This window comes from Phyllopteryx taeniolatus, chromosome 7 (genome assembly GCF_024500385.1).
Source record: "Phyllopteryx taeniolatus isolate TA_2022b chromosome 7, UOR_Ptae_1.2, whole genome shotgun sequence".
NCBI classification, from domain to species: domain Eukaryota; kingdom Metazoa; phylum Chordata; class Actinopteri; order Syngnathiformes; family Syngnathidae; genus Phyllopteryx; species Phyllopteryx taeniolatus.
Window position 1 is genome coordinate 27,630,105 of NC_084508.1, and position 20,672 is coordinate 27,650,776.

Here is a 20,672-nt window from a genome sequence, read left to right on the forward strand (position 1 = left end):
TTTATTTCAAGGTTGAGAATTCTTCTTGAGCTTGCCAATGTGTTATCCCACGTCCATTCAACTAGCTGTTACTTGTTTCCAAATTCAAAGCAAGCCTGTGTAGAGGCCAATGTTTTCCCACTCCCCATATCCTGTTATTTGAGGAAGCTTCCTTTTTTTGGCCCAAAGTGGTTCGCTGCATCCTGATAAGGGTCACAGCTCACAGAATCGCTCCATGCACATTATGTTCTTATTCTGTCTATTTTACAAGCTCATTTTACACAGTAATACTAAACATTATTTGAAATGGATTTCCTGTTAACTTCTCAGCAGTTTTCCTTCAGTGGGATAATAACGGGAACATTTAAAAGGGGTTGGAATACTTTTGATATTTTTGGCATTTGTGTGTTTCATTTTGCTGTTAAATTGGTTTGCACACTTTTTATTCTAGTGGGTAACATTACTGTTTCCTACCAATAGGTGGTGGATAATTTATTATCCAGTGTGTAAAACCTTTTCAGTAATTTAGATTTTGTAACATTTGTTTGTTTATTCCAGTGGTTCTTAAACGTTTTACACGAAGTACCACCTTAATGACCAACATTAAAATACAGCAACACAGTAGAATTAAGTGTTGACAAAAATGATGCAGAGGTTTTAGTCCTAAAAAGTACAATGAATATGATAATGAGCCACTGTAACATTACACGGTTTGAACATTAAAACTGCGCTTAGTAGGAAAAGACAAAAGTGTACTTCAATAATGTTTCATTAAAATGTATTTCACATAACTTAAATAAAAAAATTACTTAAATGTTTGAAAACAAACAGTTCTTCTGAAAGTTAAAAATCAATGCAAATGTATTGTACTGTATTTACCCGTAAGTTAAATACAACTGACCTGTACTTAAAAAAAAAAAAAAAAAAAAAGAATGGTACTTCAAAAGTAAAAAATGTACAGGACTGGAATAAAAAATAAATAAATACAGAAAAGTGTTGCTACTAGCTTCATTCTGTGTTTGATTTTATTTCATGTTTTAAGTGTTGTAAATTCTATTTATATTAATTTCAATGATTCCTTTGCGTTCCACTAGGGAGAGCCTGCATACCACTAGTTGTACTCATACCACACTTTGAGAATCACCGGTTTAATCAAAATGCAAGATAATGGTAAGCTACCAGATGCAAAGGGCTCGATGAAGATTGTAGCCTTTGATTGTGCTAGCGATAAATGTATGAGCCTTGGTGAATGACTTGTCTGGGCTGTTGTTTATAATACTGTGCTCAGTATTTGATTTTTTTTTTAGTCTTTGTTGGACGCTGAAGTACAGTTATCCTTTTGGTTGCAGCTTTTCTGTGTGGCTAAACTGGGAGACAAAGAGGAAGATGCCTCCCAGGCCATCCTCAGGGGAATTATGGGGCATCCACCTGATGCCTCCCAGGTAGAGACATGCTGAATTCAGTTTAGATACAAATGTAATTTGGTTGCCTATGCACTTGACAAGAAATCAGTGTGTATCTGCAGGATTTTGGTCGACTGCCTGTTGCCCAATGGAATGATTCTGACGCTGGAGTGCCTCCGTGAGGCCACTCTCGTTACCATCAAACATGAGCTTTTTAAAGAAGCCAGAAAGTATCCCCTCCATCACCTCCTACAGGAGGAGACTTCTTATATCTTTGTCAGTGTTACTCAGGTACTTGAATATTCTGACAGACCAATAATCCATAATAAAAATTCCACAGATTAGTGTTTGTGTAAAAATAGTGGATATACTTTTCACAATGCCAAAGCTGCAATTCCTGCTTTAGTATGAGGTGTGTCAGAAAAGTTCCAGGAATGGTGTCACCAAAGATATACGTAAAATCCAAGCTAAAAACTAGAAGTTTTCCCCTTCAAAGTAATTCCCCTAGTGTCTTAACACACTTTACTTGCCTTCTCTGCCAAGCCTTCATGCACTCCTGGAAGGATTCTTCCGGAGTTCCTCTGCAGCTTTGTCATGAGGGCCATCTTGATATTGTTCATGTATTTAAAGCAGGTCCCCTTGAGCTTGGGACATAGAAAAAAAAAGCACATGCAGCCAGATCGGGTGATAAGGGACGTTGATCCAGCATGGTGATGTTCTTCTCGGTTAGGAATTGTCGGATACTCGGGCCATTATGAGGAGGCGCATTGTCATGGTGAAGCAGCCATGAGTTGTCCTGCCACAACGATCTCCTCTTGTTGCGCTCTCAACAAAGCAAACGGCAAACAATCTTTTTGTAGACGTGTTTGTTGATAGTTTGGCCCACAGTGAAGGAGAAACCTGTTGTTTGTAGTTTGGGTTTGATTATATGTTTTGTGACAGCAGTTTTCGGACACCTTGTAAATGATTTAGCTGTCCATGTTTTGTAACAACTCCACAAATCTTCACGATTGATACCCATGAGAAATGAAACGTAATAGTTAGGAGACAGACTCAATTGTCCTGTCTACAGGAAGCTGAGCGGGAGGAGTTCTTTGACGAGACTAGAAGGCTGTGCGACCTCAGACTTTTTCAGCCCTTCCTCAAGGTCATTGAACCAGTTGGCAACAGAGAGGAAAAGATCCTGAACAGAGAGATTGGTGAGTCCCAATAAAGCCAGATACAGTGGGTTCTGTTCTCTTTTTGCTCATTAATGCAAAGAGTAAGGAGGCAAAATGGACATGTTCGTGCTCATCCATCCATCCATCCATCCATTATCCTCCCTTATAATTGCAAAATAGTCATTTGAAGGGCATCTGCATTGTTTCATTTGTGAAATACAGTCCTATGATGATCAGAATCAGAATCATCTTTATTTGCCAAGTATGTCCAAAACACACAAGGAATTTGTCTCCGGTAGTTGGAGCCGCTCTAGTACAACAGACAGTCAATTTACAGAACACTTTGGAGACATAAAGACATTGACAAAAAACAACAACAAACAACAATTGTGCAAAAAGATGCAGAGTCCTCTAGCACTTAGAGCAGTTCAAATGGCTAATATCGCAATAGTCCGGTGCAATGACCATTGTGCAAAGGGCACTGAGACTTCAAGGAGTGTATGCGGTTTAAAGTGACGAGTAGTGCGATAATCTGGGACAATGGTTGTGCAAATGTTACAGATACTCCTCAATCAGTGTGCAAATGGAGCAGATGCTACTCTGGCATGAGTGGCCACTATATGCAAATAGTGCAGCACGGCGAGACAACTACAGTGAGTGCACGAGTAATACATAATACATAATTGGCCCCACAGAAATGTGACAACGAACTCAAGTCAAAAAAAATTGCCAGCTTGTTGTAATGGAATTGTAAGTTAGCTGTTTAAGAAGTTGATTGCAAGAGGGAAGAAGCTGTTGGAATGTCTACTAGTTCTAGTTTGCAATGATCGGTAGCGCCTACCTGAGGGAAGGAGCTGGAAGAGCCGGTGACCGGGGTGGGGAGGGTCCGAGAGGATTTTGCACGCCCTTGTCTTAGTTGTGGCAGCGTGCAAGTCCTCAAGGGTGGGTAGGGGGGTACCGACAATCCTTTCAGCAGTTTTGATTGTCCGTTGGAGTCGGAGTTTGTCCTTTTTTGTAGCAGCACCAAACCAGACTGTGATGGAAGAACACAGGACTGATTCGATGACCGCTGTGTAGAACTGTCTCAGCAGCTCCGGTGGCAGGCCGTGCTTTCTCATAAGCCGCAGGAAGTACATCCTCTGCTGGGCCTTTTTGAGGACGGAGTTGATGTTGGTCGCCCACTTCAGGTCCTGGGAGATTGTAATTCCCAGGAACTTGAAGGTCTCGACGGTTGACACAAGGCAGCTGGACAACGTGAGGGGCAGCTGTGGCGAAGGATGCCTCCTGAAGTCCACGATCATCTCTACAGTCTTGAGCGTGTTCAGCTCCAGGTTGTGTCGGCTGCACCACAGCTCCAGCCGCTCCGCTTCCTGTCGATATGCAGACTCGTCACCGTCCTTGATGACGGACAAATGAAGCCAAGATGGAACTTCAAAGCTGCTTAGACTGCACAGACTGGAGTGTCTTTGAAAATTCAGCTGGCAGCCTGGATGAATATACGGACACTGTCAGATCCTATATCAGTTTCTGTGAAGAGGTCTCTGTACCAACAAAATCATTTTGCACATTCAACAACAATAAGCCGTGGTTCACTGCTAAACTTAAGCAGCTTCGCCAAGCTAAGGAGGACGCATATCAGAGCGGGGACAGGGCCCTGTATAATCGAGCTAGAAACCAGCTGACCAAAGAAATTAACATTGCAAAGAGGATCTATACAGCAAAGTTGGAAAAACAGTTTAGCGCAAACGACTCTAAATCAGTCTGGCATGCATTCCAGTCGCTGACTAATTACAAGCGACGATCCCCCCAAGCTGAGAACAATAGCACACTAGCCAACGACTTGAATACTTTCTACTGCAGATTTGAAAAGGACAGTTTCACACCACACACCAACCCGGCCGCACCCGCGACCACAATCACACCTCTGACCTCTGCGTTAACCATCCATGAACAGGATGTGAGACGCATCTTCAAACAACAAAAGATTAACAAAGCGGCAGGCCCGGACCACGTGTCCCCATCCTGCCTCAAAGTCTGCGCGGACCAGCTCGCGCCAGTCTTCACTCAGATCTTCAACAGATCACTGGAAATGTGCGAAGTTCCATCCTGTTTCAAACGCTCCACCATCATCCCAGTCCCCAAGAAACCTGCAATCTCGGGTCTGAATGACTACAGGCCTGTCGCTTTGACATCTGTGGTCATGAAGTCCTTTGAACGTCTTGTGCTGGACCACCTCAAGAGTGTCACAGGTCCCCTGCTGGACCCCCTGCAGTTTGCCTACCAAGCGAACAGATCTGCGGATGATGCAGTCAACATGGGACTGCACTTCATCCTAGAACACCTCGACAGTGCAGGGACCTACGCGAGGATCCTGTTCGTGGACTTCAGCTCAGCGTTCAACACCATCATCCCTGAACTCCTTTCATCCAAGCTTCTCCAGCTCAGCGTCTCACCTGCCATCTGCCAGTAGATTTACAGCTTTCTGACGGGCAGGACACAGCAGGTCAGGCTGGGGGAGGCCACCTCATCCACACGCAGCATCAGCACTGGGGCGCCCCAAGGTTGTGTCCTCTCTCCGCTGCTCTTCTCTCTCTACACGAACGACTGCACCTCAGCGAACCCGACTGTCAAACTCCTGATGCATTAGTATTAAATAATAATAGTAATACAATTGTACATGTTTGACACTAGAATTGGGAACGTGAATTTAATTTCTTATGCAACCTTTTAAGGTTAAAATGTCACAACACAAACTTTTTATTTTGGCAGGTTTTGCCATCGGTATGCCAGTGTGTGAGTTTGACCTGGTCAAGGACCCTGAGGTTCAGGACTTCAGGCGAAACATTCTGAATGTGTGTAAAGACTCTGTGGAACTGAGAGATGCCAGTGGGCCCCACAGCAGAGCCCTCTATGTTTATCCACCCAACATAGAATCCACAGAAGAACTCCCAAAACACATTTACAGCAAGTTGGACAAAGGTAGGTATCATTTTACTACCATTATTTAAGATAATATATCACTGAACTACAATAACAAGTAATATATGAGCCTTTCTATCTTTCATTTTGAAACAGCAGTTATAAATCACGCTGTCAGTGAATTGACAATTGTTTGCTGCTTGGCATTTGTGGTCTTTCAAAAGTACACCAAGAAGGGGCTCCTCTCAGATGCATTGTCAGTAGCATCAACTCAGTCATTTAGAATATTGAAAAGTAAGTAAGCCCACACCTTTAGTACTCTTGGTAGGCAAAACACCACATCTTGCCCAAAATCCAGTGGACTTTTTAAATGAGGTTCGAAACCTGAAACTGGACAAAAACGAAACTGTTTTTTCATCCGTCGCCACCTCCTTGTTCACTTGCATTTCAAACCAAGATGCAGTGAAAACTGTTAGGCAGTGGTTACTGCACGATAACAGCATCCAAGACAGATCCACACTCAATCCGGAAAAGATATGCCATTTGCTGGAACTTTGTCTTAGCCCGTACATATTTTCAATTCCAGGTAACATTTTACAGACATAACATGGTTGTGCTATGGGTTCACTGGTATCCCCCATTGTGGCCAACCTACACATGGAGGACACAAAAAGGAGGGCTCAGAACCTTTTTAGCTCCAAGTCATTGGTACAGATACAGTGGGTTCGGAAAGTATTCAGAGCCCCTTAAAATTTTTCACTCTTTGTTATATTGCAGCCATTTGCTAAAATCATTTAAGTAAATGTTTTCCTCATTAATGTACACACAGCACCCCATATTGACAGAAAAAAACGGAATTGTTGAAATTTATGCTGATTTATTAAAAAAGAAAAACTGAAATATCACACAGCCATAAGTGTTCAGACCCTTTGCTGTGACACTCATACATTTAACTCTGGTGCTGTCCATTTCTTCTGATCATCCTTGAGATGGTTCTACACCTTCATTGGAGTCCAGCTGTGTTTGATTATACTGATTGGACTTGATTAGGAAAGCCACACACCTGTCTATATAAGACCTTATAGCTCATTGGGAGGAATGGCCCCCTCCGATCAGAACCCGAGAGGTGTTCTATTATTGGACTTCTGTGCTCATCATGGATTGTCCATAGTGAACACCATGTTCAAGCATAAGGGTGTCCACACATGCACTTGGCACCAGGACACCCTAGGTCGCAGTTCGATGATCCACTTTGTGGTTGTGTCATCAGACTTGTGGTCGCATGTCTTGGACACTCGAGTGAAGAGAGGGGCGGAGCTGTCAACTGATTACCACCTGGTGGTGAGTTGGGTCCGATGGTGGGGGAAGAAGAACCTGGCAGGCCCAAACGTACTGTGAGGGTCTGCTGGGAACGTCTGGAAGAATCCCATGTCAGAAGGAGTTTCAACTCCCACCTCCGACAGAACTTTGCTCATGTTCCGGGGGAGGCGGGTGACATTGAGTCTGAGTGGACCATGTTCCGCGCCTCCATTGCTGAGGCGGCTGATCGGAACTATGGCCGTAAGGTGGTCAGTGCTTGTTGTGGCGGTAATCCCTGAACCTGTTGGTGGACACCAACGGTGAGGGATGGCCTGGGGGGTGCTTCGGGAGTATGGAGTACCGAACCCCCTGATATGGGTTGTTCGGTCCCTTTACGACCAGTATCAGAGTTTGGTCTGCATTGCTGGCAGTAAGTCGGACTTGTTTCCGGTGAGGGTTGGACTCTGCCAAGGCTGCCTGCCCCTTGTCACCGATTCTGTTCATTACTTGTATGGACAGGATTTCTAGGCGCAGCCGAGGCGCAGAGGGGGTCCGGTTTGGTGGCCTAAGTATTGCATCTCTCCTTTTTGCAGATGATGTGGTTCTGTTGGCTTCATCAAGCCGTGATCTCCAACTCTCAACTCTCACTGCAGCGGTTCGCAGCAGAGTGTGAAGCGGCTGGGATGAAAATCAGCACCTACGAATCTGAGACCATGGTCCTTAGTCAGAAAAGGGTGGCGTGCCCTCTGCAGGTCGGGGATGAGATCCTGCTCCAAGTGGAGGAGTTCAAGTATCTTGGGGTCTTGTTCAAGAGTGAAGGAAGAATGGAACGGGAACTCAACAGGTGGATCGGTGCAGTGTCTGCAGTGATGCGGACTTTGTATCGTTCCGTTGTAGTAAAGAAGGAGCTCAGCCGAAAGGCGAAGCTCTCAATTTACCGGTCGATCTACGTTCCTACCCCCACCTATGGTCCTCTGGGTTGTGACCGAAAGAACAAGATCTCGGATACAAGCGGCCGAAATGAGTTTCCTTCACAGGGTGTCTGGGCTCTCCCTTAGAGATCAGGTGAGAAGCTGCTCCTCCACATTGAGAGGAGCCAGATTAGGTGGCTGGGGCATCTGATTAGGATGCCTCCCGGACGCCTCCCTGGTAACGACCCAGGACATGCTGGAGAGACTGTGTCCCAGCTGGACTCGGATACCCCCGGAAGAGCTGGACGAAGTGACAGGGGAGAGGGAGCCGACCCAACCTTGGATTAGCGGAAGAAAATGGATGGATGGATGGATAGTTTTCACATTGTATAAATATTCCTAAAGATTGTGAAAAAGGTGTACTTTCACTCAAATGTTATATGTAATGTCTAATGTTACAAATTTATAAAGTGTATATTAATACAAACTAATATCCACTTGTGCACAGAGTATAAACATTTCGACTCATTTATTAGTGAATGAGACCCAATGACCTGGATGTATGAGAATATTCACAAGCACGTTTCTTGCTTGAGGAAAAACACTGATTTATTGATCCAACTGATTTCCTCAACTGTGGAACGTTTGTCTCTTATCTGTTTTAGGTCAAATTATTGTTGTAATTTGGGTGATTGTTTCTCCAAATAACGACAAACAAAAGTATACATTGAAGATCAACCATGACTGTGTGCCTGAGCAGGTCAGTGAATATCTCCTAACACGCACACACACGTACACACTCGTATTTACGCTAAATAAGCAGTACTGAAAATTAATGAATGAATTTGTGAGAGCCTTTCTCTACACCATTTTATTCTATCTGAAGAAGGCCCTGAGATATACATATGAAAGCATATGTAGTTGCTGAACAGAAATAGATCTGGTTTGCTGTTCAGTCTAACATGTATCTTGTCATAAAGGCTGTTTTATCAAACCAATAGTTTAGACTTTTTATCTTTTGTTGATTGCAGGTGATTGCAGAGGCCATTCGTAAGAAGACACGCAGTATGCTGCTCTCCCCTGAGCAACTAAAGATGTGTGTTCAGGAATATCAGGGTAAATACATCCTCAAAGTTTGTGGCTGTGATGAGTACCTGCTGGAAAAGTACCCAATCAGCCAGTATAAGGTAAATGACAGGAGCATAACTTTTATGTAAAGCAGCTTAACTCATAATACCAGTGTTGGGAAGTAGCGGTTTTATTAGTTTAACTCAGAGGTGGGAAGTATTGAAGTACTTGTACTTTGTTACTGTACTTAAGTAGATTTGTGTATAAAACTTATTTTTTCATTTTTCTTTGAATTTTTTTTAGAGTATCTGTACTTTACTTGAGTATTTATTTTTCTGGCGACTTTTTACTTTTAATCTTTACTTTTTAAACACAAATATCTGTACTTTCTACTCATTACATTTTAAAAATTAGCTTGTTACTATAAAACATTCTAAGTTTAGCGATGACACGACGTAAAAAGTGGGATGCCGAAAACCGGAAACTGGAAGTAAGCGAGCCAAAAGCATCGTAGACATTGTAGATATTACACTCCACTTTGAGCCGTGTGCCCTAAAGCGACGCCAAGCTAGTGGGGGCAAAGTGTCATTTCATTACATATTTGTGGAAACCAAAATAAGTAAGTACTGAATACCAGTACTTTTGACATCTCTGGATTAACATTTCTCAATAGCGTGTTTGTAATGTTGCTGTTTTCAACATCAAATATCTTTTCAGTAGTGAAGCTACTTTCATGATCACAAAACGCGGTGGCATCTACAGAAACTACATTTCCTAGGCAGTTCTAAACCTAAAATGCATCTTTGTTAGACCTTGTGTACCCATCAGTCCATGTAGAAAACAATGCCCGCACTCAAATGAGTCCTCACAAAACAGTTATACGTGCCAGTGTTTAAAAGGAATCTCAGTCAACATCCAAGATGTGCAGCACAAATTTAAGGACACATTTTCAGGTATTTGCTGAAGTTTACAGAACAATCGGCAGGTAAGATATTAATCACGACTCAATAAGCAAACATCAACAGCTAAGCTGGCAAGATGGTTTTGGCAGCAATAGAACTGTGTGTGAGTGTGTTTGTGTGTGTGTGTGTGCGTGTTTGAAGAGAATTTAGAGAAGATGAGGTAGGAAAAATCAGTTATGCTAAACAAAAATATGATTTGTGGCGGTTATTTTCTCGACATCAAAATAAATATTTCCAAATTGTCAAAATGTACTCTTATTTGTGTATTTCTACTTCTTAGTGAATTGTTATCAGAGCATTTAAATGAATCAATATCAAATTGAGTCGAATCGCAACCCTAGAGAATTGATATGGAATCGAATTGCAACCTAAAGAATCTAAATCGAATTGAATTGTGAGGGTAACAATGGATGTTAACAATGCCCAGCCCCAATGTAGCTGTTAACAAACAAGCAGAACTTGATTTTAGTAACGACGTAGCTGCTTTCAAAACATGCAATCCATAAAATTACAACTACATACTTTAGTTGGACCCTGAGACAACTAAAACTTTATAATTGTCGACAAACAAGATAATGGAGTTAAGTTATGCTCACTAAAAATTAACAAAGCCCTGTTGGTCCTCCTGCATGGCTCCGGCGCTGCAGGGCGTTAGTTCGCTTCCAGTAATATTCTTTTCGTGGCGTAATCCAACTCAGAAGGTCCTGACGACTGGAGTAGCGTTTCCAATCCAAAATACACACAAATTCAACAAAAAGAGCGCCAAATGTGCTTTGACCGGACAGCCATTACGCCGGCTAGAGCAGCCTCACTGGCGTGGGGAAGGGTAAACATTGTCGTAATTGTCTATGCCTCTGATACCAGAGGATCGATCCTCAAAAATAAATGTTGGTACTTTTTTTTTTTATGTTGCTACTTTTTTTTTACTTGACTCATTTGAAGGACTGTATTTGCAGTATCATATTACAAAGGAAATCGGTGATATCGATTATTAGCAGATGCACAGAAGGAGCAAATAGTGGCACAATCTCAGCACAGCAAAATCCATACAACGTGAATCACAGGCAAAGCACCAGGATATGAATCGATTCAGAGGATTTGCTGTATCGATATTGAATAATAACACAGTCCTGTAACACCATTAGTCCAAGAAATTGATATTGCCGTGTTAGTAATAAGCATGGTTATCCAAAGATTTTAGAAATAAGTGTGTTCATTTATACAACAATAGTACAATAAAAAAAATAAAAAATGTAGTTGCTCTTTTAAAGAGGCCCAACTGAAGTAGCTTTGAAGTAGTTTTACTATTTTCCTTATTTTATTGTAGCTTCGCTTGCTGCATTTCTCTGGTGGGTACCAGCTTCAGTGTAGTGAAGCGTCATTTAATGGAGATTTAGCTTAATACATTTTCTAAGTAGTTTGTTGAATGGAAAATGGATTGATTGTGATAAATAGATAGATTTGTAGAATTGTCATTAATGTGATAACATGTTCTTAAGAAGGTTTTCAGGTGTTTCCTCAGAGCTTGGGTGAAAGCACTTGAAAGCACTAAAACCTCTTACTTAAAACGTGACCCTTCCGAAAGTCCCCTTTTCTTCTGATTGGTCAACTGCTGGAAGCCTGTTATACTGTGCGTATTTTATATATGAACCCTGTGTCTTTCCCACTAGTACATTCGTAGTTGTATCATGCTGAGCAGGATGCCCAACTTGATGCTCATGGCTAAGGACAGCCTCTACACCCAGTTGCCTACTGATAACTTTGTCATGCCATCATATTCCCGCCGCATCTCCACCGCATCATCGTATATGAATGGCGAGGCAGCTGCCAAGTCACTATGGACCATCAATGGAACACTGCGAATACGGATCCTCTGTGCTACCTATGTTAACGTCAATATAAGGGACATAGACAAGGTGGGAATAGCCATATTTCACGGGACAAGTATATATATTTTTTTACAAATTGATACTGTGTGTTGTAGTGTTTTTTTATTTTATTTATTATTATTTTTTTTTAAGTTTTGAACTCAGTTACTTTCTGTGGAAATAACAGTGATATAGTGTGTATGCAATAATAGTTCAACTCTCAGGATCCAGGATGTTGTTAAGAAATGTATAAATTGTGCTACATCAATACTTTGACTGATTTATTTTATTTATTTTTTGTTTTTCTCATATTTTCCAATTCTCGTAGATTTATGTGAGAACGGGTATTTACCATGGAGGAGAGCAGATGTGTGACAATGTGAACACACAGAGGGTGCCCTGCTCTAACCCCAGGTAACATTTCTACCAACTTTGCTTTTAGTCACTCACATTATATTCCTTATTGGCTGGAGCGTTTAACACATTTACTCTGCTGATGTAATGAAACAATCTAAGAGAGAAGGATAAATACAGTAAATAAAAAGTTAATCATAGTCTTTGTTTCCTCGCATACCTATCAAAAATTCAATCAGATGCCATTTGGGCCTCTGTATATGTTTTTGAGTCCTAATGTATATGTTTTTTTAAAAGTCTATCTCTTTTTCTAACCAAAGTACTGTCCAGTTTCTTTGCAAAACCTTCTAGGAGATCCTGATGTTTTCCTTCTTAGATTCACCATTAGGTGATTGTGCTGTTTCACAAATACCCTCTTATTTATTCTATATCTACAGGTGGAGTGAGTGGTTGACCTATGACATGTACATTCCAGATATCCCGCGAGCTGCCAGACTTTGTCTTTCCATTTGCTCAGTCAAAGGCAGGAAGGGAGCAAAAGAGGTACATTAGAAAGCAATGTGCGAATCCAACATGGCACCATAGCTACTGTTTAAAATTGATTGTTATTATTATTATTATTTTTATATTAGCAACACATAATTTTGCCAGTTCCACAACTCATTCTTCACTTTTTTTTAAAGGAGTTACCCAGGTAGTAGTAGCATGTAGTAGTGACACTACTGCTCCAGATGTTTGAATGTTGGCACTCATACAAGTAAGGGCGCCATGTAACTATGGTGAATGGGAGTTGAGGGATCGTCTTTGGTTCTACTTAATTGCTAATCATGGCCTGTGGTGGCAGAATACATCATCAGAAACAAATCAGCAAGAGTGGACCATTTGTGTCAACACTCAGATTTCTATTAGGACAGTACACTGTTTGTAGCATGAATATCAGTCTGAAATTGTTTTTAATTAATGCGTAAATTAGTCTGTCGTGTAAAATTTTTGGTGTCTGTCAGCATCAGATCAAACTCTGGTTTTGCAAACCTCTGATTTATGTTCTCTTCTGTCTCTCACTGGAAACTGGTGGAAACACTTGTGGGGACAAGTGTGTATGTGCGTGCGTGCGTGCGCGCGCCAGACATCGATATTGTAAACAGACACCAAGGGTTGGTCCTTTCCCCTGTGGTGCCATGCCAGGTTAAGGTTAGGTTTGCGGATGTTCTTTCATGCACCACCTGAATTAAAGATACACACCTGTCTACAACAGCCTTTTGTACAAGCATTTACTTTAAATAGACATAATTTGAGTGGCTGCCAACAAGAAACACTGTCCACCTCCCCACCCGTTTATCACTTGCCTCCATCGCTGAGCCTCAATGAAGACTCACTTTGTAGATCACGATGTTATCTTAAACCTTCCTTTGGTTTCTGTAGAAGTGCCAATAAAACAAGGTTGTTTAATTATGCCTGAAGATGAAATTGAAACACTGTATACTATACTGTATACAGTACATCGAAGACACCAAAAGAATGAAGATTTTTTTTTCCTCAGAAAGAAATAATTTTGCAGGTCACTCCTGTATTGGATTTGCTAAGATTCCAACTTTCAAGTTTTTTGCTGATCAGTATAGATTGACAACAACTTAAACCAGTTAATTTAGCCTTTTATATAATTGGATCTTTCATGGTGAACTTTTTTTTTTTTTTCATGGTGAACTTTTTTTTTTTTTAAACATAATTAGGACATGTCAAAAAACAGGTTTATTATTTGTCTTTAGAAACCCGAGATAAGTAATTTCACCTTATAATAGCTGCATGGGACTCTAGTACTTTTCAAGACCCATTGATTTATAACTGGTGAGCACAGACTACTGCCAAGGTTGAACAATCCTAAATTAGAATCAGCAACAAATCTCCATAGATACTCAACTCCTGCATATGTCTTAATTTTGTTACTGTGATTATTGCATTTTTATTTTTTTTTTATAGTGAGAATTTAAGAAATGCTTTAAAATACATTGTCTCACCGTTTACATCCTGATTCACCTGATTCGTTTCCTGCTACACCCTTTTTTCTTTAAGGAGCACTGTCCACTGGCTTGGGGTAATGTCAACTTGTTTGACTACACCCACACTCTTGTGGCGAACAAGATGGCGCTGAACCTCTGGCCTGTTCCTCATGGTCTAGAAGATCTTCTCAATCCTATAGGAGTTACAGGCTCCAACCCCAATAAGGTAATCATATAAGATCAGCTTCTCAAATACCATAACACAGGATAGACCACTCTGTTGAGTTGAGGTCTCAAAATACATTTATTGCCTCAGTACAATTCAGTGTTGGGTCTCTGAGTGGTAGCTCCACTAAAAGCCAAAACCTGAATTCTTGCACCTCTTTTCACGGATTGGGGTGATATTCACAATGTGACTCCATTGTACAGGAAACACCATGTCTGGAGCTGGAATTTGACCACTTTAGTAGTCCAGTCAAATACCCAGATATGAATGCTGTGGAGGACCACGCTAACTGGACCATCTCAAGAGAACTGGGGTTTAACTACAACCTCTCTGGACAGGTATCAACTACTAACTAAAACAAAGTTGGGGCATGATCATCTACTTGTGGTTGGTGTTTTCACCTAATATAATTCATGACTGTTACTTATCAAACAATGTACTGAAAATGTGTTTTGGCAATTCTCAAATGCCACTGAAACCACATTTACATGGATAATGCAGAGGACGAGAAGGACACAAATTGTGAGTGTCATGGTTTTGTGATATAAGCATGTAATGCATTCCATTCGCTGAGTACATGCCTACACATGAGTATGGCTCTATGATATGAAGGCAGAGACAACAGTGAGTACTTTTCTTTTGCTTAGTATTAGAGTTACTGTACATTTTTTTTCTTGTGGTGGGAATGTCTTCAATTACAATTTAGAGGGCCAATATATTGCTGATTATAAATGCATCTCGATGCAGCTTGTATCATTTTTTTCAAAAAAATTACTTTTCTTTACTACTTATACAAATACTATTGTAATGTCCCTTATATCACAATAACATACATGATAGATAAATAATATTATTTCCATTTATCTTTTAAATGGAAGCGATGTATACATTTCCCACTTATTTTTCTCATCATTTAAAAAAGCCAACAGTGGTGTTTGAATTGTGTGTATGCAGTGATTTACAGTATTGGCGATAAGGTTATAGCCATACATATTTGAATTAGGCTATATCAAAGTCGCGGCACGGTGACCGACTGGTTAGAGCGTCAGCCTCACAGTTCTGAGGTTCGGGGTTCAATCCCCGTCCCCGCCTGTGTGGAGCTTGCATGTTCTCCACGTGCCTGCGTGGGTTTTCTCCGGGCACTCCGGTTTCCTCCCACATCCCAAAAAACGTGCATTAATTGGAGACTCTAAATTGCCCGTAGGCATGACTGTGAGTGCGAATGGTTGTTAGTTTCTATGTGCCCTGCGATTGGCTGGCAACCAGTTCAAGGTGTACCCCGCCTCCTGCCCGATGACAGCTGGGATAGGCTCCAGCACGCCCGCGACCCGAGTGAGGAGAAGCGGCTCAGAAAATGGATGGATGGATATATCAAAGTCTTATCACACACAATTTATTTCACACATCACTCACATCAATAATTTAGGATTAATGCGTTTCAGTCTCATACGTTCATGTCACAGAAGGGGCTTGCTCAGTGATGTGATGTCACTGAGGTGAGGTGGTTAACTTCATTCCACCAGCATTACATTATCTAATAGTCAATTATTAATGTTGCAATGCAACATAAGAATCAATTATTTCTCCTCTGCTATCCATTGTATTATGAAAGTGGGACTCAGTAGGACACTATTCACTTCACTTAGATCCTACAGTCTATCATCATTTTTATTATTATTTTATTGAACTGAATAATAGTGGACATAAGGTAGTTCCTTTGTATTCTAATTTAGGCAAATGTGTTCATCGGTTATCTTTATAGAGGTCTCTCAGCTACTGGGTGACACAAAGAAGGGACAAAACAGTTTGATTTATTCATGATAAAGGAGTAACGAGGAGTATTAAGTGATACCTTTTATCTGTAACTTGAGTTGTTTGAGAAGCTTTCCTAAGAGGTCCTAATGCATCACTACTCGGGTTGGGCATCGTTTGAATTTGAGCGGTTCCGGTTCCTTAGTTCGAATCCGGTTCCAAACGATTCTCGATTCCGATTCTTTTAGGGGGCTGGGTCAAAAAGTTTTAAAATAAGGGGTCCAAATTATGAACATCCATTTTCTTAGCAGCCCACAGCATAGACTAAAATTAACATTTGACTCGCGGTTCTTTATAACCATTATCAATATCAAACCTATGAGCTAAAAGGCAAGGTGTGTGGAACTAACCCAATTGACTTAATATTCATTAATTATTGTTTCAGCTAAAAGTTAAATATAGCCTTGTTAAAATTATTTTAACAATGCTACATAACTGCCCCTGTATTCTGTTTCATCACATCAAATGGTTTATCTGTGTAGGTTTTAACTTGACTTCTTGTTTTAAGCTTGTAGCCTTTTATTTTGAAGGGTACGCACCGGAACTCAGCATTTTGGCACAAAAAGTGAATTCACGGCCGTGGTGATTTTTATTTTAAAAACATTTTGTTTTTTTTAATGGATGGAACCAAATGCTATAAAACGCTGATTGCTTTCCCTACCCACCAATGAGGAACAAGGTTAGTGTTTGCGATACTGTGAGACGTGTGAATTTTGTCCCAATTCATTGTGATGTGAAGTTGCTACGGTAAAGTTTTAGCCCAATGTTAAGCTTTTTTTTTTTTTTTTTTTTTAAATTTTATTTTATTTATTTTTTGTCATCGGTGCTTACGTTGGTTTGAAGACTAAAATAACTGCTCAAAACCATCAGTGCAAAAGTACAAGCAACCGTTTACCTTGTTATCTGTCTCAATGTTGGCATAGATGTATTTTATTGTTTCACTCATCCAATTGACTGAGAGTTGACTTCATTGAAGCTCCGCACAGTGTAGGCAGAGGCTCGGAGCACGTCAGATGGTACACATCGTGTAAGCCTCCTTTGCACAATATAATCTTATTCCAAGTGTTGAACTGAGACGACTGGTCATTCATTTTAACAAAGTAAAGACACACTTTTGTTCGCTGCCATTGGGCGCAAGGACGTCACGGTGGGCGTTCTTCTTCGTTGGTTTACGCCGCTTCTTCGTTGCTTTTCGCCACTTCTTCGCGCCTGGAGGACTAGGCATCGAAACTGGGAACCGAAATGTTTAAATTTGAACGGTTCCCGGAAAACCAGAACGTTAGTCTTGGTTCCAATGGGTTCTCGATTCTCGATGACCAACCCTAATCACTACCGTAGCTTGTCCAGGCTTCATTTGTTTTGCACAATGATGGCATGGCTGAATGCCTGCATTGCCCTCGAGTAAGTGTACTATATTGTTTACCGTGCAATAAAACTCTTGCCAATGATTCAAATCTCGTTGTGTTTCCTTGCATTCCTCATCTGAGATGGGAATAGTAAATTAGAATGATATGAATAATAAGAGTATATATGTATCTTCTTGCTGTTGTGTTCCAGAGCAATCGTGTGGCGAGAGATCATGCCCTGACAGAGAGTGACATAGATCAGCTGGGACAGCTCAGTAACAGAGACCCTCTCTCAGAAATAACTGAACAGGAGAAAGACTTCCTGTGGAGACATAGGTAGCTGCCTCGATACCTTGTAAATAATAATCACTACTAATAAATTCAGAAGTCCAAAGTCACACTTTAATTACCATATAATGGAGCCGTATACCTTCGGATACAAAACATGAGATAGCTATGTTTTTCTTTTAGCCTTTTAACCAGGAATACAGTATGTAAACGTAAGCTTGTTTTACATAAACCTTGTTGATACATGCATTCCCTTTACCAGGCACTATTGCATGAATTTCCCAGAGATCCTTCCCAAGATCCTTCTTGCTGTCAAATGGAACTCCAGAGATGAAGTAGCGCAGGTATTGTCATTGTTATTCATGATGTGTCTTGCCAATATTTTAGAGGGGCTTTTTGATGTATCTGCTGACAAATGCACAGCATTTAAAAAGATTTGTTTTCACTGTCAACTGTTTCGTCATACATATTGTCACTGTCAGGCGGAAACCTCCTATTTCCAAATTTGGTAAAGTTCCTATTTTTCAAAACTCTATACTATTGGTCAGTCTCCATGTTGGTCTGCGATTTTCACAAATGATTGACCAGTCTGAAGTGTTGAAAATTGCTTCCTCTCTTTGACGCTGCAATGTTAATGGCTCAACAAACGTTTTTTGGGGTTTTCCTGAAAAGTGCTGGTTTTGGAGATGCGAGGATTCCGCCCGACGCCAGTGATATGTAATTTAAGTACGATATATTTACTTCTAAAATAGATTTGTTGTCACTTCACAACAAACACAATATTTTAGTATTTTTTTCTCTTTTTTGGTGTGTCCTAGATGTACTGTCTATTGAAGGAATGGCCATCTATCCGTCCAGAACAGGCCATGGAATTGTTGGACTGCAACTACCCGGACCCCATGGTTAGACACTTTGCTGTGCGCTGCCTTGATAAATACCTGACTGATGACAAATTGTCTCAGTACCTCATCCAGCTTGTACAGGTATGTGTTGTGTGTCTCTCAGGGGTTCGCAAACCTTTTGACTCCACCGACACCTTACAAGGACACCCTCATTAAATGTCAATTAAACATAACTACCTTGCCTACCCTAAATGCCATACAAATTTTATAATTGGCTATTTTCAAGAAAAAAGTCATAATGTTAGATAACATTAAAACATTTTTTAGAGAAAAAAGTAAAGTATGAGAATAAAATTTTATTTTTTAAAGAACAAATGTAAGCTCTACAAGAACAAAGACACAGGGTGGGGCAGAAAGGAGATTTTTTTTTAAAAAACCTCACAAAATAATAAATGATAGCTGTGAACAAATTTTATTAACATCAATGTGTTCATGTTGAAATGGCATTTGACACAATCAAGTGTGGGGAAAAAAAACGTCCATCATGTGGTGTCCGTTTTCATTGATGCGTTTCTGAAGGAGTTGATGGAAGTTAGCTTCCACTCCCTCCAACATTGCTCCGTTGATTTGGTCGGTGGTCTTTGGTCTTGTTTGATCTGTGATGTCAATAAAATTTGTTTGCAGTTATTTATTTTTTATACAGATATACACACACAGTGAGTACGGAAAGTATTCAGAGCCCCTTAAAATTTTCACTCTTTTTTTTTTATATTGTAGCCATTTGCTAAAATCATTTAAGTTATTTTTTTTCCACATTAATGTACACACAGGACCCCATATTGACAGACAAAAATGGAATTGTTGAAATTTTTGCAGATTTATGAAAAAAAAGAAAAACTGAAATATCACACAGACATAAGTATTCATACCCTTTGCTCAGTATTTAGTAGAAGCCCCCTTTCGAGCTAATACAGCCATGAGTCTTTTTGGGAATGAAGTTTTTCACACCTGGATTCGGGGATCATCTGCCATTCCTCCTTGCAGATCCTCTCCAGTTCTTTCAGGTCGGATGGTGAACGTTGGTGGGCAGCCATTTTCAGGTCTTTGCAGAGATGCTCAATTGGGTTTAAGTCAGGGCTCTGGCTGGGCCATTCAAAAACAGTCACGGTTGTTGTTGTTCCGAAGCCACTCCTTTAGTATTTTAGCTGTGTGCTTAGGGTCATTGTCTTGTTGGAAGGTGAACCTTCGGCCCAGTCTGAGGTCCTGAGCACTCTGCAGGAGGTTTTCGACCAGGATATCCCTATACTTGGCCGCATTCATCCTTCATTCAATTGCAACCTGTCGTCCTGTCCCTGCAGCTGAAAAACACCCCCACAGCATGATGCTGCCCCCACCATGCTTCACTGTTGGGACTGTATTGGACAGGTGACGAGCAGTGCCTGGGTTTATCCACATATATACCTCTTAGAATTAAGGCCAAAAAGTTCTATCTTGGTCTCATCAGACGAGAGAATCTTATTTTTCACCATTTTGGAGTCCTTCAGGTGTTGTTGTTTTTTAGCAAACCCCATTCGGGCTTTCATGTTTCTTGCACTGAGGAGAGGCTTCCGTCGGGCAATTCTGCCATAAACCCGCGAATGGTGGAGGGCTGCAGTGATGGTTGACTTTTGAGAACTTTCTCCCATCTCCCGACTGCATCTCTGGAGCTCAGCCACAGTGATCTTTGGGTTCTTTTTTACCTCTCTCACCAAGGCTCTTCTCCCCCAATTGCTCAGTTTGGCCGGACGGCCAGCTCTAGGAAGGGTTCTGGTTGTCCCAAACGTTTTCCATTTCAGGATTATGGAGGCCACTGTGCTCTTAGGAACCTTATGTTCAGCAGAATTATTTTTGTAACCTTGACCAGATCTGTGCCTTGCTACAATTCTGTGTCTGAGCTCTTCAGGCAGTTCCTTTGATCTCATGATTCTCATTTGCTCTGACATGCACTGTGAGCTGTAAGGTCTTGTATAGACAGGGGTTTGGCTTTCCTAATCAACTCCAATCAGTATAATCAAACACAGCTGGACTCCAATGAAGGTGTGGAACCATCTCAAGGATGATCAGAATAAATGGACAGCACCCGAGTTATATATGAGTGTCACAGCAAAGGGTCTGAATACTTATGGCTGTGTGATATTTCAGTTTTTTGTTTTTAATAAAGCAGCAAAAATTTCAACAATTACGTTTTTTTCTGTAAGT

At 40.9% G+C, this 20,672-nt stretch overlaps 1 protein-coding gene across 11 annotated transcripts in view; it reads left to right on the plus strand.

Annotated features, from left to right (window-relative positions):
- Positions 1 to 20,672, plus strand: part of pik3ca (phosphatidylinositol-4,5-bisphosphate 3-kinase, catalytic subunit alpha) — a 52,986-nt gene that overhangs the window by 1,212 nt on the left and 31,102 nt on the right. For 4 of the 11 annotated variants that reach the window (XR_009789260.1, XM_061778415.1, XM_061778409.1 and 1 more), the window contains exons 3-18: positions 1,074 to 1,149; positions 1,329 to 1,421; positions 1,505 to 1,673; positions 2,455 to 2,581; positions 5,312 to 5,521; positions 5,618 to 5,755; positions 8,337 to 8,431; positions 8,703 to 8,858; positions 11,372 to 11,617; positions 11,898 to 11,983; positions 12,361 to 12,466; positions 13,994 to 14,146; positions 14,350 to 14,484; positions 17,516 to 17,640; positions 17,855 to 17,936; positions 18,411 to 18,575. Coding sequence is in view for 10 of the 11 variants with exons in the window: in XM_061778415.1 (XP_061634399.1) it covers positions 1,366 to 1,421; positions 1,505 to 1,673; positions 2,455 to 2,581; positions 5,312 to 5,521; positions 5,618 to 5,755; positions 8,337 to 8,431; positions 8,703 to 8,858; positions 11,372 to 11,617; positions 11,898 to 11,983; positions 12,361 to 12,466; positions 13,994 to 14,146; positions 14,350 to 14,484; positions 17,516 to 17,640; positions 17,855 to 17,936; positions 18,411 to 18,575 (2,049 nt within the window). In the remaining variant the exon portion in view is untranslated. Of the gene's footprint in view, positions 1 to 1,073; positions 1,422 to 1,504; positions 1,674 to 2,454; positions 2,582 to 5,311; positions 5,522 to 5,617; positions 5,756 to 8,336; positions 8,432 to 8,702; positions 8,859 to 11,371; positions 11,618 to 11,897; positions 11,984 to 12,360; positions 12,467 to 13,993; positions 14,147 to 14,349; positions 14,485 to 17,515; positions 17,641 to 17,854; positions 17,937 to 18,410; positions 18,576 to 20,672 lie in introns of all 11 variants that reach the window. The other 7 variants (XM_061778408.1, XM_061778406.1, XM_061778407.1 and 4 more) reach the window with 7 other exon arrangements.